The 13,470-nt window shown below is 43.2% G+C and overlaps 1 protein-coding gene across 27 annotated transcripts in view; it reads right to left on the reverse strand.

The window, feature by feature from the left end:
* Positions 1 to 13,470, reverse strand: part of SORBS1 (sorbin and SH3 domain containing 1) — a 184,517-nt gene that overhangs the window by 25,616 nt on the left and 145,431 nt on the right. For 26 of the 27 annotated variants that reach the window (XM_068950362.1, XM_068950356.1, XM_068950344.1 and 23 more), the window contains 5 exons: positions 10,362 to 10,445; positions 6,601 to 6,666; positions 5,940 to 6,041; positions 4,555 to 4,604; positions 1,044 to 1,201 (listed from right to left, as the gene is read on the reverse strand). In XM_068950362.1, the coding sequence (XP_068806463.1) occupies positions 1,044 to 1,201; positions 4,555 to 4,604; positions 5,940 to 6,041; positions 6,601 to 6,666; positions 10,362 to 10,445 (460 nt within the window). The remainder of the gene's footprint in view (positions 1 to 1,043; positions 1,202 to 4,554; positions 4,605 to 5,939; positions 6,042 to 6,600; positions 6,667 to 10,361; positions 10,446 to 13,470) is intronic. The other variant, XM_068950365.1, reaches the window with a different exon arrangement.

Raw genomic sequence — 13,470 nt, forward strand, 5'->3', positions numbered from 1 at the left:
TAAGCTGAGTGTGTTTCAGACAGTGTGGTTGGCCATGTTTGCTCTAAAAAGCAGGGAGTTAAATCAGGACATTTTTCAGGTCAGATCCAGTCTGGGTTCAGCTGTAACTGCAGTTTTTTAGGTCTGTTTCTGATCTAGGTTCAAACTAAAATGTCAAAATAACCATTCACGTTCAATTGCAGTTTGGGGAAGGGTAAACTTTTTTTTTGTTCAGATCCAGTTTGACTCCCTGCCCTACAGGCCTGACATAATGCTGAAAAACAGCTGGCAGATGGAGACAGAGAGAGCGCTTTTTGGCATGATATACTATTTTTAGGGAGAGCAGCTCAGAAACCCAGTACATTCCTTCCCCAGTCCTCTCTCCATCTCAAACCATTTTTAGGTTGAAATTGGCTCAGAGATATACTCCCCATCACAATTCCCTGATGGGAGTCAGGCTCTTCCTTTTTCCTAATCTTGCAGAGATTTGGGGGGGGGGGGGGAGAACGCAGCAGTCTCTGCTGCCTTGCTGTCCCACAGACTGCAGGGCCACTGCCAGGTTCACAGTGTCCAGTGCCTTTGTACACCCCTCGAAGGCAGGAGGCTGCTCAGCCCATGGTGCCAGGTATGCAAGGGCAGTCAGGCCAGCAGGCATGGTGTGGCCTGCCGAGATACTGCAGTGGAAAAAGCAGAAAAGGCAGGGGAAGGCTCTAGCGTGACAAGGCCAAGGGAGCAGATGGGTAGCAAGGCCAGGCCTGAGCAGCCCAGAGGAAGAGCATGAGGGCATGGGGAAACACTGGCAGGTGTCTGCGGCGCTGAATGGAGGGAGCTGGTCCCTGCTGGGAAGAGGAACCTGGATCAGATAAAGGGGTCACGAAGAATATTGGCCAGTTCGGACTGAGAGGAAAAAGGAGGAAAGACTGGGGATGGCAAAGAGGAAGGACAGAGGAAACCTCAGTTGGCTTGAATAGGACTCCAAACCCTGCAGGAGTTTGCCCTGTATCACCTGGCTTTTGATACTCTGTGCAGAAAAGAGGACAGAGACTAGTGCTCTGCTGACCTACCTTTTGTGGAAGCAGAGCTAGAAGGTCGCTTAAGACCACTCAGCCCCTGCAGCGGGATATCTCCACCTTCCAGCACACTCTTGTAAATCTGCCTTTCATTCTCCAAGCCAGCAGGGTCCCCCGGTGCAAATTCGGACTCTCTCTTCACTGCATGATAGCTAGGTGAATACGCAGAGTTGGAAAACAGTTTGCAAAACAGGAAAAAGCAGGAGGAACATCAGTGGGTTGTTACTTCTGTTTGGTGAAAGCATCAGGAAAAGCAAGAAGGAACCACGCTTACGAACCCAGGCTGGACTACGCATAAGGAACTGATACTTCAGGCTGGCAGAACAGCTGAATGAAGAGATTATGAATATATCGTAATACTATTCTAGGTTTTGCACTACTGTAGCATTCTCTACTTAAGGGTACTCTCTCAGCTCCGTTCCCCAGGAAATAGGTGGTTAGGAAAAGAGAGACACAGAGCAGCTACGTGCTTTCCTTACAGACGCACAGAAATTCAGTGGCTAGCTGCAGGTAGATCATCTTGCAGCTCCCAGTCCTCTCTCCTTAAACACTAGCCATTCCAGCCTCTTGGTTAGAGAGCACAGCTGCTCAAGAGTCCACCTCAACCAGCTGTGCCTCCCAGCTAACATCAGAGGTCAAGACTGGCAAGGCAATTCTCCGAGTCCACCAGTAAAGGACTAAGTAAAGAAGCAGCAGTACCACGCTACGGACACTACTCCAAAAAAATTCCCAGATGTGCACAGTTCTTTATTTCAGCTTTGCCTCAGGCTTTCACTGTAGGGCAAACAAAATCCTGGGTTCTGGGTCTACCACAGAGTCCAGCATTTTGTTTATACGTTTGGGGGATGCATATTAAAAATAGACAGAACTGTAATTTCTTAGGTTTTTAAAGACTGAAGAAATTTATTACAAATTCCTTTCCTCAGTAATGAATCTGAGCGCCAGTTTGGTGTCACATCTGATTTCTAGAGTTGTTTTCTCTCTAAAAGAATAACCAGCATTGCCATGGTATAAATGGCCTTTCCAGCTATAAAAGACTTGCTGAGCAATCGAGCAGACAGTGTTTTCCTAAGAGCTGATCCATCTGACACCAGTTCTTGTGCATCCTCAACCAGACTCCTCAGAATAAGATTTAGTCTCACACACAAAGCTGTTCTGGGGCCAAAACATGGCTGCTGGAAAGTTTAGAAACTGAAAAAATAGGTCATTTGCCGATCCATGGAAAACTTTTTGAAAGCTGGTTTACCTCCTGATGTCCACTGGTGATTCAGATTTGAGTGAGTGTGGAAGTGCTTGTGGTTATGCATGCTTGTGTGTGGATAAATTTCTACATGCATCTGGTTATGTTGGATGGATACTGTGCTTACAAGAGAAAGAGAAAGCTTTGAAATACATCAGAGGACTAGTTATGGGGGTGGAATTACACAATGTCTGGATCTCAAAGACGATTTTAGTTTCCAGACAAAGAAAATCAGGTCATACGAGTGCAGTCCCATAAATTGCTTTCTAGAGTAGAAGAGCTCTTGAAAAACACCAAACCAAAAAGAAGGGTAATACCATCACTTTTTCAAACTGGGCAACGCTCCAGTGGGAGCAGGAGTCACAGCCATAGCTACAGAGCTATTTTGTCTTACGTGGGTTATCCCAGTGCCTCTATCTGTCAGGTTCCTGAGGAAACCCAATCAGTTGCTGCAGCGGATAATTACTCTCCTGAGGTTCCTCACCTGGGAGGTGGAAGTATTTTACCCTCCTTATTAAAAATCAAAGGGTTCAAATGATCCTCTCTTGGGGGATCAAAAGGGAACTCTCCCAGCTCAGTTCCCCAGGAAATAGGTGGTAGGAAAGCACTCCTCTTTTTTTTTCAGATAAGAAAGCAGAGTCACAGAGCAGCTACATGGTTTCCTCACAGACGCACAGAAATTCAGTGACCAGCTGCAGGGGGAGTGAGAGGAGGCATCTGGCAGAGTCCCTTTACTGGTTGCTCCCTCATCAAGGCCAACTAGTAGCATTGCATGGGGCTAATGCAGTCTGCAAGAAGGCCCGAATCAGGTGAGTAAAGGGAAGAGCAACATTGCAGAAAAGACAACAAACTCCATGTATCTTTTCTCCCTACTCTCCACAGGCTGGGAAGGGAAGAATATGTGAATCCATTGGGCCCCATCTGCCCTTTCCCATTTCCAGGCTACCCAGGTTGCTTCCCCTCCTCTAGCACAGATGCCAGCACTACTGCATGCTTTGGGTGGTGTCAGAAACCACACGGGCAGTGCTGCCATCGGTGGAAACCTTCTCATTTGCTAAGGGATCAGTCTATGCACAGAGAAGACGCTTTTCAGAAGAGAATGATGCTCTGTGTGCTGAAAAGCAAGGATGAGACTGTTTTTCTGTTTGCTGAAATATATGACAATGTAATGCATGTAGATCTTCTCTTTTATCTAGAGGGTAATTCTCCTGATATGAGCTACAAACAGTAATTCTGTATGTATAGATACAGTCTACAAGGCTCCATCCAGCTCCTACAGCCATCAGTGGTAGGCTGGGCTAACAGTCTAACCAAAAAGTCATAGGAGCATCTGATTTATAGGGATGACACAACCAGCAAATGGAAATAGTGCAAGTTTTCCTGCAAAATGAATACAGATAGAAGGGAACTGAGTTGATATAAGTACAGGAGACTTCTAGGGCAAACTATGAGAGGAGGCAAACACAGGTGATTTTAACGGACATCTGGAGGAGAACATGCCTTTCCTAACAAACCCATGCAGAGGGAATCACTGTGTCTATGTGGAACATGAAGCATCTAGTCCTCCTAAGGGAGCGTCAGGTTCGCAGCAGGAGCTCCACAGCTCCTGTAACTCAGCACAGCTCAGAATCTGGACTTAGATTTATTTTTCCCCTCAATCTTTTAAAATAAACTATCTCCATGTACAACATGTTCAGACAGAGTACACTGCTTATTATGTATTCCTCCAAGAAAGCAGCACCACATTACGTTTCTGAGAAATATTGTTACTACTACTGCTCTTCCCTTCCTAGGGACTAGGCTATTGTTGCCTTTCATTAACAGCATCCTTCTGATCTAGTGTCCATAACTGGAAACCTCTAATAGGACTTACATTTTTAATTTATCATACCTGAGTTGCAGAAACAACCTCTGTTCTTTCTGGGCAGTAAAGTTACTTGCATGAAGTTAGGGTCAATTTGTAAACTTCATCAAAAAGGAGTTAAAGTTATGTTTGCTCTTCTAAAAGCTGCTATCTGGCACAATCAGCAATCCTTAACTAGCCAATGCAATCATCGTGTAATCACTTCAAATTTTACTCAAGATCAAGGAGCAAGTACTGTATTGAGGTTCAGCTAAAGCACACGTTTAAGTTTCATGATACATGCACCTGTTCATATACATCACCAAAAAAATAAAGCCAACCCTTTTCCAGCATCCTAAAAACCCTGTCCTACATACCCTCAGACTGTAAAAATGACATCAAAAAGCAATGTGAAAACTTACTAGGAAGAATGGTCTGTAGAAGTTTCCAGAGGAGTAACACCTGCTGTATTCTGCAAAAGTCCAAACAAAGGAGTCATTGATACACACTTATATGTGAGGAGAAAGAAAAAGCCTTGCACAAGTAATTTTCCATCTACTGCCGGAATGTTAGCTTTTGGGAGACATTGAGATTTAAGTCTAAACGCAGCCTAAGTTGTCAATGTCTCTGCAGAAAAGCGACAATTTTCTTGAGTTCCTTCAGGGCAGTGACAGGTTTTAGCACAGCCGATGCCTTTCATGGCGCCTATTCTTTTGTCTGCAAATGAGTCATTGAGAATAAAGCCAAAAGCAAGAAGAGATAACCAGCTGGGCCATGACCAGGAGACACATGCTCATAATTATTTCCCCAAGCTTTTCCCCCAACCGGTCACTGCCCCCCTTTGCTTTAAAGGTATATTACATTTCTGCAGCACAATACATTCCTCAGCATTCAAATAAATATCATAGCAATAACAAGAAAAGCAATCTTTCAGTCCAGTTTCCTTACTTAAGAGAAGCAATGCCAGCTGCACAGATTCAATAGCAAAAGCCAGTTCTCATCCGCTTGCTTTAAATCCATCTAACGCTTCTTAGGCGCATTATTTAAAAAACTGAAGGCAATTTGGAAGAAATGCTATATTTGGTCTCCCCTTGTCTATCTGAGGATTCTTACGCAGGAAGAAAAAGCATATCTTGGGTTTGAAAAAGCAGCTTTTTCAAGTCCTGGTTAAACATCACAGTATAAAAAAAAAAAATCAAAAAAAAAAAAAGAAAAATTAGCGTGTTACCAAATTAATCTATCACTTCATGGTTTGAATCCCGCAGACCCTCGGAACAGCAGCAGCAGCTAACATGCCCTAGAAGGCCATGGCAAGGTACAGCTTAAGGAAAATTGTGTAAAATCTCTTGAGAATATCCAAATCTTGGGTAGGCGTGAGCTTCTAACAGAGAGCAGGGCTTGTATGAAGGGAGGGTAGATGGCAACACGCTTGAAAGGCACAAGATGATGACGTGACGCCAACCAAGAATTTTAAGCTGATTGCTGCTGCCTATTCATGTGAAAAACAGAGAGGGGGTTTTTGCAGACATCGAACTCAAAACAAATCCTAAAAGGGGAGCCGGGGTGGGGGCGGGAGAGGTTGAAACGAAGCAGGGGAGAGAGGAGATCACTGTATCTGAAATGGATTTCAAGCCGGATTCTCAGCATCATGTTCTATTATTTCTGACAGCTACACAGCAAGCCATGCAGTCAGACCGGTCAGAACCATTATTTATCCCAACCTCATTTAATAATCATCCAGCAGTGAATAGATTAGAGCAGAGAGTTTGGAAACAGGGATTGGCAGCATGAAAAGAATAGGAAATACCTTCTGTGGCTTTTTATCTGGTGCTTTATAAAGCTTCTCCATTTTTTCTAAATCTGCCTCTAACTCAGTCTGGTAGAGGTAGAGGTCTTTTTCTAGATCAGTCTGGTTAAAGAAGGAGAAGAAGAATGGGAAAATAATGCTTAGGGTTAGGGGAAACCAAAGGAATGTTAATTTTGAAAAAAAAAAGAGCCTTTTAAATAGAAAAAATAGACAAAGATGGTATGGACAATACACAGAAATTCACTAGTAATTAATCAATCATGTTTCAATCATTACAGAGGCAACTGCTTTAGGCATTTAACATTTAAGATCAAGAGGTGCATAGGCCTGCTAGAATCTAATTCTACGAACCATAAAGTTATAAAACCCACCTGTAAAAAAAAAGAATACTGTAACAATATGCAATATGCTGTTAGTATAATTATCATTGCAGGTCAAGATAGCAAAATCACCACTCTAAACTATGGCTGATTATGCTTTAAAAATTATTAAATCAGTTTACTAATTATATAATTGTTAGGCTAATGAGCTCAAGCCCAATTAAAAAAATCACTCACAAGCACACAAAATCCAAGCAATGCTACAAAAAAAAAAAAAAATATCCACGCGCACATACATACATACTAGATGCTGTAGTACAACGTACGCAAGACAGAATTACCTTTCTATCCTCTCTAGTAAGGATAGAGCAATCTCCAGGAGTATAATCCCAAATCTTTTTTGGAGGCTGATGGAAAGCAGAGGAAGGAAATGAGGAAATGAAGATAAGGAAAGACATCACAAAGAGTATGGAAACTGGATTAGAACAGAGGGGGGATACAACAGGGGGATTGCACCAACACTGAAAAAAATTTAAAAAAAACAAAGAAAGAGAGAGAAAAAAAAGAGGGATAAATCTGCTATAGCACAAATATCAAGAAATCATGGGAGGTAAAAGGGAGCATGCACGCCGCCTGGGAGGGGCTGCTCTCAATACTGTTCAAGGACATTTTTATTTTTGCAAGATGCTCTTAGGGATTTTGCACTCTCCAGCGGGAGCCCCCAGCTGGTGGTTAAAGCATTCTTAACGCAACAAAACAAAAAAATAGGAGGGAAAAAAACACAAAAAAAATTTGCTTTGCTCATTCTTCTTTTTGAAAGGAAAGGGTAAAACAAGGGCCTTTCATAAAGGAAAGGGAGATAGGCTTCCCACCCCCATCAGACTACGAATACATACCATGTGAACAAATGGCTGAATTTCCAGTGTTGGCATTGTGGGGCAAAGGGAATGCAGAGTTGTTATTTTTTATTTCACTGTTTGGGAGGGGGGTTGTTTGTGGGGGGTTTCGGTGGAGAGGGTGGGACACAGGGAACTTTGGAAACTACTTATTTAAAATTCAACCTACACATGAAGACTCAGATTTCAAAATAAGATTTTCCTATTTTATGCATGTGTAAATAGCAGGGGAGGATTGTTCAAAGCGAAAGACCTTTTTCCTGGTGTTCTTATCCAAATAATGCCATGCTAATATCCTCATCTCACCAGAAATGTTCCTCACTGATACGCTCAAGGAGACTTGATTCCTGCTTTGTGAAATCAGAATACATTTGCTCTGTATGGTAGATGGTCCTGCAGAGTTTTAGGTTTGAGATGCGGAGGGAGGAACTGGAGGGGAGGAAGCAAGAAGGCAGGACACGCACCCCTTTTCCCAGTCCTCTCCTCCTCCATTTAGAGCAAAGAGCTCACTCAGCGCTGTCTCAGAGGGGCTAGGAGAAGGTGCCCTGCAAGCGTGCCTCCGCGGTCACAGTGAAAGACAACTGAACTACAGCCTGACTGAGGGTCAACTTCTGTGAACGGGCATCATGGTGCTGCAGGGCCACAGGTCCAGAGGAAGGAAGCAGGGAGGGAAGGAGGGAAGAAAAGAGCGCGTGGGGACATAGTCTCAGCAGCACACTGAAAAAGCATCCATGCTTCAGAGACTGAACCTAGAATCTTCCTGAAACAACTGGATGTTTGTCTGCAGGGCACACGCACGTCCATACAGCTGCTTAGAAAGGGATGTGTGATGCTGAGCCAGCAGTGCCGCTTCATCTGCCCTAGGCTGGTGCCTGTGCTTTGCCCAACAGAACACCACATCCTGGTCATTCTGGCATGTTTGAAGAGTGTCAGCCATAAGCTCACAAGACTCTGTGCTCCCTCTTACCATGGGTGTTTCCTGGCCATGTCACGCAACTGCCAATAAAGTCAGAAAGCCAGGGGAAATCAGGCCTGTAGATGTATGCGTTGTCTGCAGTGCAGGGGGGGGGGGGGGGGGGGGGGAAGCTGGGCCAAACAGAGAATTTCTGAAAATCCCAGGCCCTCGTAGACACAAATTGAAATGCTTCGGTTAGACGCAGGGCTTAGCCACAAGCTGGTCACAAAAGTCTGGTCCTCTCATGGCTGGAGTGAGCACTACAGCAAAGACATGTAAAGAGTCTCTCTTGACTCTAGTGACTTTGCTCATACGGAGCTTTGCTAAATTTCTGTCAGATTCCAGGAAGGGGCAGCTCTCTCTCAAATTCTGAGATGGCATCTTCAGCTGCAGTGCCTGGCATCATGCCAAAGCACAACACACCTCATATCGTATTCACGGGCTGACATAGCTCATCGAGGAGCATGCTTGCGTGCCTTTGAGCTAGAGGAAGGTGACATGGGAAATCATGCCAAGGCAAGCAGTAAGAAAGCAGTCCTTAACAGAATAGAGGCTCTGCTGGACAAGAATCGGATGGCTAATGCAGTCTGAGACATCCTCTTCTGAAGGAAGGCCAAGGCTGCGAGACTGAAAGCACGAACACTTCTAAGGAACAGATATGCCCTCACTTGCAGAAAGGCCTGAGGGCATAATGTTCTGTTTTCTCTGACACACGAACCAGTAACTTACGCTAACTCAAAGGAACCTCATCCTAAAGCTGACAAACCTTCCTCCATTGCAAGGGCACGTGACTATTACACAAGAGCAGAGAGAAGTAGGTTTTTTTTCCACGTTGTGGAAATCATAAACCGTGATGACTTGTGGAGAGTTAAACCCTTTGACTGACATTTCTTTATAGCCTCAGTGAAGCATGATAGGATTCACCTCACCTGACTTTTGCTGCCTATAAGTCAAGGGTTCTAACCTCAAATGTTGTCAAGGCTCCTTCTTTAGCTTGGGATAGAAGGTCCATAACTATAAAACAAAGCTGTCTATGATGGGGGGTTACCTGGCCTCTGAACACAACTGTTTTTCAGCAAAAATTGCACAGTTTAGGTGATGTGCTCAGACTGGGCACCCGACTCTAGGCAGCTACATTCAGTGCAGAGGAATTTTGTCACTTCTGTGAGAAAAAGAGAACAAAATTCAGATTTAAGGGAAAAACTGCCCTCTGGTGTCCATGTGTAACCGCCTTTGATGCCAGTGGAGGTAGTACTGAGCCCTAAAATATACTTTATTTTGCTGTACATGCAAGCAAATCTGAGCAATGCTCAAAAGATTTTTGCAAGGCCATTTAACAGTTGATCTCAAGGTGAAAGGGGAAACAGCCACGACGCTTGAATCAGTGTGAGAAGCTGATACTGACACTCTGGGGCAGTAAGAGTAGGTAACAGTACTTAATAATGAAGTTAATAGTGTTTAACCGGTGAGAACCAGGCCATGAAATGCTACAGAAGTCCCTTAGAACATTTTCTTCCAGTAGCCCTGTCCACTGATGTGTTCCTCTATCTAAATGTTCTCTGCCCTATCAAATAAGTAAGCTTTGATTTCTCAGTCTGGAAAAAGATAAAGCAAGGCGTCTTTCACACATGTAGCAACGCAGCTGCATTTGAAAAGAAAGCATGCTGCTCTCAAACTCTTCTCTTGATTTCAGGGAATGGCCGGGGCGATTTAACATAAACTGAGGCACCCCATTTGGGCAATGGGCAGCTAGCTACATGCATAAGGGAAGGAGCATACATGATCAGTTTACAGACAGCTGGAAATTACTGACTTACAGCTTACAAGCCTAAGGCAGGAATAAATGAATCATTCTCCTTGATTTAAAACTACCAAGCAGGGAAAGTAGCAGCAATCCCAGATCTTGTAAGGAAGGGAGAGAACAAGCACTTTGAAATAGGACTTTCATTAACGAGAACAGGGCATTACTGTTACCATCAATAAGAAAAAGGCAGTCTGAACTACGGTATGTGAAAAAATATTGCCTTGCTGGTTCACTTGGCTGTAAGGTTGGGAATGTTTGCAAACAGCTTCAAAATACATTAGGTGGTCACAGAACAGTGCTTTATCTCAGCACCAGGACCAAGTTATGAACGATCACATTTTTAAATGAGTAGGGCAGCTGGTTCCAGGTTTAGGCCTAGCAAAGAGATGTGACAATCATTAAAAAAGGCAGGTTGACTTTATCGGTCATTGCAGCTATCAAACTTACCGGTTTCCCAAACTCCAATTCCGAAAAGAATTTATACCAAGGTTCATTCTTTAAATCTATCTCTTCTGGGCTTATATCCCGAGTCTAAAGGAGTTGGTGATAGGGGAATGGAAGAAAGAGAAGTATAACATTATGCAAAGAATACACAGGAAAGGGACTGTTAAAGATGCGGACTCCATGGTTTCCATTTTGAAATGTGGATATTTAGCTTTATAATTTGGAATTTCTATAGCACCTCTCCCACAAAGGCCATAAACTGCTTTGCAAACATCAGTTAAGCCTAATGGCATCATTGTGAGAGGCATGAATATGAATGGATTCCCTTCTACAGACCAGGAGACCCACACAGAAAGAGATTATGCAGCTTGCCCAGCGTCATGGGGAAACTCAACGGAAGAGCTAGGAGTCAACCACTTCCTCAGTCATACTGTTAGAGACTTTCACTGCAAAAGTACAAAGCTGCATGTACTTTTGAAGCTTTTTTAAAATCTTTAATTGGCCAAAAAAAGAGAAGTTTCTAAAAAAAAAATGTATTTTATGAGACCTGAATCAAATACTGCAAAATACTGCATCTTTAACAGCACATGAATATGTGAGAAACCCTGTTCTATACACTGCAAACAGAGTGAAAGGTGGTTTTCTAAATCAAAGGGGACACAATCAGAAAGAGTACATTCCTGAAAGATTTCTGAAGGGATGGATACAGAGACAATATAATTTGTTTCTTCACAAATAAATGTTAGAGAATCAGACAAAAATAAAATGAAGGAAAACCAGACAGGACAGATAACAGTAGAGTTGAAAAGAAAATTCCATTCTGTTCATAGAATCTGTTTTATGAAACAAAAATAGTTGAAATAGTTGCAGTTGTTTAACAACACTATTGGTGAGGTAGATGTAAGAGAATAAAGTTCACTGCTCGGCTTTATGCGGTGCCACTCCCCAAAGGATATCTAGTTAACTCTTGCGTTTCAGTGCACCTAGCCCTAGACAAAATGGATCTCAGTACACTAGAAATATAAATACATTATGTCCAATATGCCAGTGAGAACCCAGCTTCTCCGTCTCTCAACATGTGATGAGCCACACACAGACAAAGGGCCGACATACGTGCCCTGATGCAAATCTTAGTGTGACAGGTTGACGGGGCTGTTGAGGCAAGGGAGCAGGGGGTACTTCCCAACAGCCTCGGGCTCTGCTAGGTGCCCTGGAGTCTGCCACACAAAGAAAATGCTCTAGTAAAAAGGCTCAAGATTGATGCTTGAAAAGGGGAAATGCTTAAATTTGACAGGTAAACGGTTACCATCACGTTTGAACTCTAAGGGCCTAGAGAAATATTTGGACATTTCTCAAAGGCAGAGTAGAAACAATGCCTCCCTTTTTTTCTTTATTGCCCTCTGACTAAAATTGCCTTCTTTTTTCTTTATTGCCTTCTGACCTCAATGAGAGGCCTTTCATTGATCTAGTTTTGGATCAGGCTCCTGATAGTCACAGCTCTGGGTGTGATTACCAAGAGACATTCATGAATCTCCTGCAGCTCATAGATCCTCTTCAGAAACACAGAGCAAGAACTAGTCACTACACACTGTATTACTGTGGTATTTAACGAGATTAATAGAGACCATGAAGCCACTATTTCCAGACCTTTCTTCTGTGTCTGTGATCTATGATTTGGAATTAAAGCTCAAAACATAACACTGGAAGTAACATAGCTATTACATCTTCTTATCTTTGGTGAGCTCTGTAGGACTTTTCTCATTATTCTGGTCATGGTCCTGCTTGTGGCTTTTAGACTCTGATTCAATAGCTCAATTAAGCACCTGATGAAGTCTGAACATGTGAAGTACCATTGGTTATGTTAGACCTTTCAAAAAGGCTTGAGTGTACCGATGAAGTAGGTCTTTTGCCACAAGGCTTAATCCTGGCTGTTTTCCATGAGACAAAATTGCCACTGAAATCATCAGAAATCTTGCTCCAGGATGGACGACAGGAACAGAGTTGTGATACTGTTTTCAAATCACTCCTCACTGGCACTTATCTACTGGGCTGAGCCCATGCCCAGTGAAATCAAGAGAAAATCGTTGCTCTTTTCAATGGCCATTAGATCATACTCTGATTAGAAGCAATTTTTCGAAGTCCATGAAGTGACACAGGTGTGAAAGGAATTTGGTTGCACGATCTTTAAAAAGTGATGGACTTTGGTTGTACTTGGAGGAAAACAAAACTCACCAAAACACTAAGTACAAGCACCATGTCCCAGATCAGCTTGATTCTTATATTTCTATTGATTTAACTTTCTGTTCACTCTTGCGCTTCAGCATAAAATCCATGTTACGTTTTTCAGAACCACTCCTCTACTACCCCATGAATGGGATCTGTGTTTGAGCTGTTAATGCATAGTTTGTACTCTGAATCTCGCAGTCAGCTAGCACTTCAGATCGAACTCTCCAAATTAATGTCCATATAGAACAACTAAACCTTCAGGTAGCAAACTAGTTATTCAGTAATAACCTCACTCAGTATTTTCTAGCGCTTACAGTGTCACACTTGTACCACTGAAGGACACTTCAAATGAGCACAGGCGAGTTATGCAAGACTGGCTGATGAGGTTAGCGCCACCCCTCTACTCTGCCCCTCACCAAGCATCCTCAGCCAAGCCTGCAGAATGGGACTGACTTTTGTATGTCCCCTAGCTGCCAAAATTCACAGCACTACTTATTAATTCAAACTGAAATTGGTGACAGCTCAGTTAATACTCCAGGTTATGTATCACAGTAGGTGTGGAGTCAGTTCGTATTCAATTTCTCCAGCCCTGCCATGGAAGGGGCGAGCTCCAGCAGAGGAGCAGGGTAGCTCAGGGAAGACTGCCTCCCCTAAAGCATCTCAGCAGGTGTCTCTAGGGGCACAGTACATGCACTGTAAAAAGTAGCTGTTATGTGTTTAAAGTCAATGGCATAAGAGGAATAGAAATAGAAACTGAACCTGCCTACCTCACTGCATAATGCCTTCCTATTACATCAACTAATGCTGTGCCCTAGATAAAGTACAGCTGGCAAACCAGCTGCTGAACAGGTCACAGTGTTAAACATGGATTAAAAACTAGGGTTAG

Source organism: Struthio camelus, chromosome 7 (genome assembly GCF_040807025.1).
Source record: "Struthio camelus isolate bStrCam1 chromosome 7, bStrCam1.hap1, whole genome shotgun sequence".
Taxonomy (NCBI): Eukaryota; Metazoa; Chordata; class Aves; order Struthioniformes; family Struthionidae; genus Struthio; species Struthio camelus.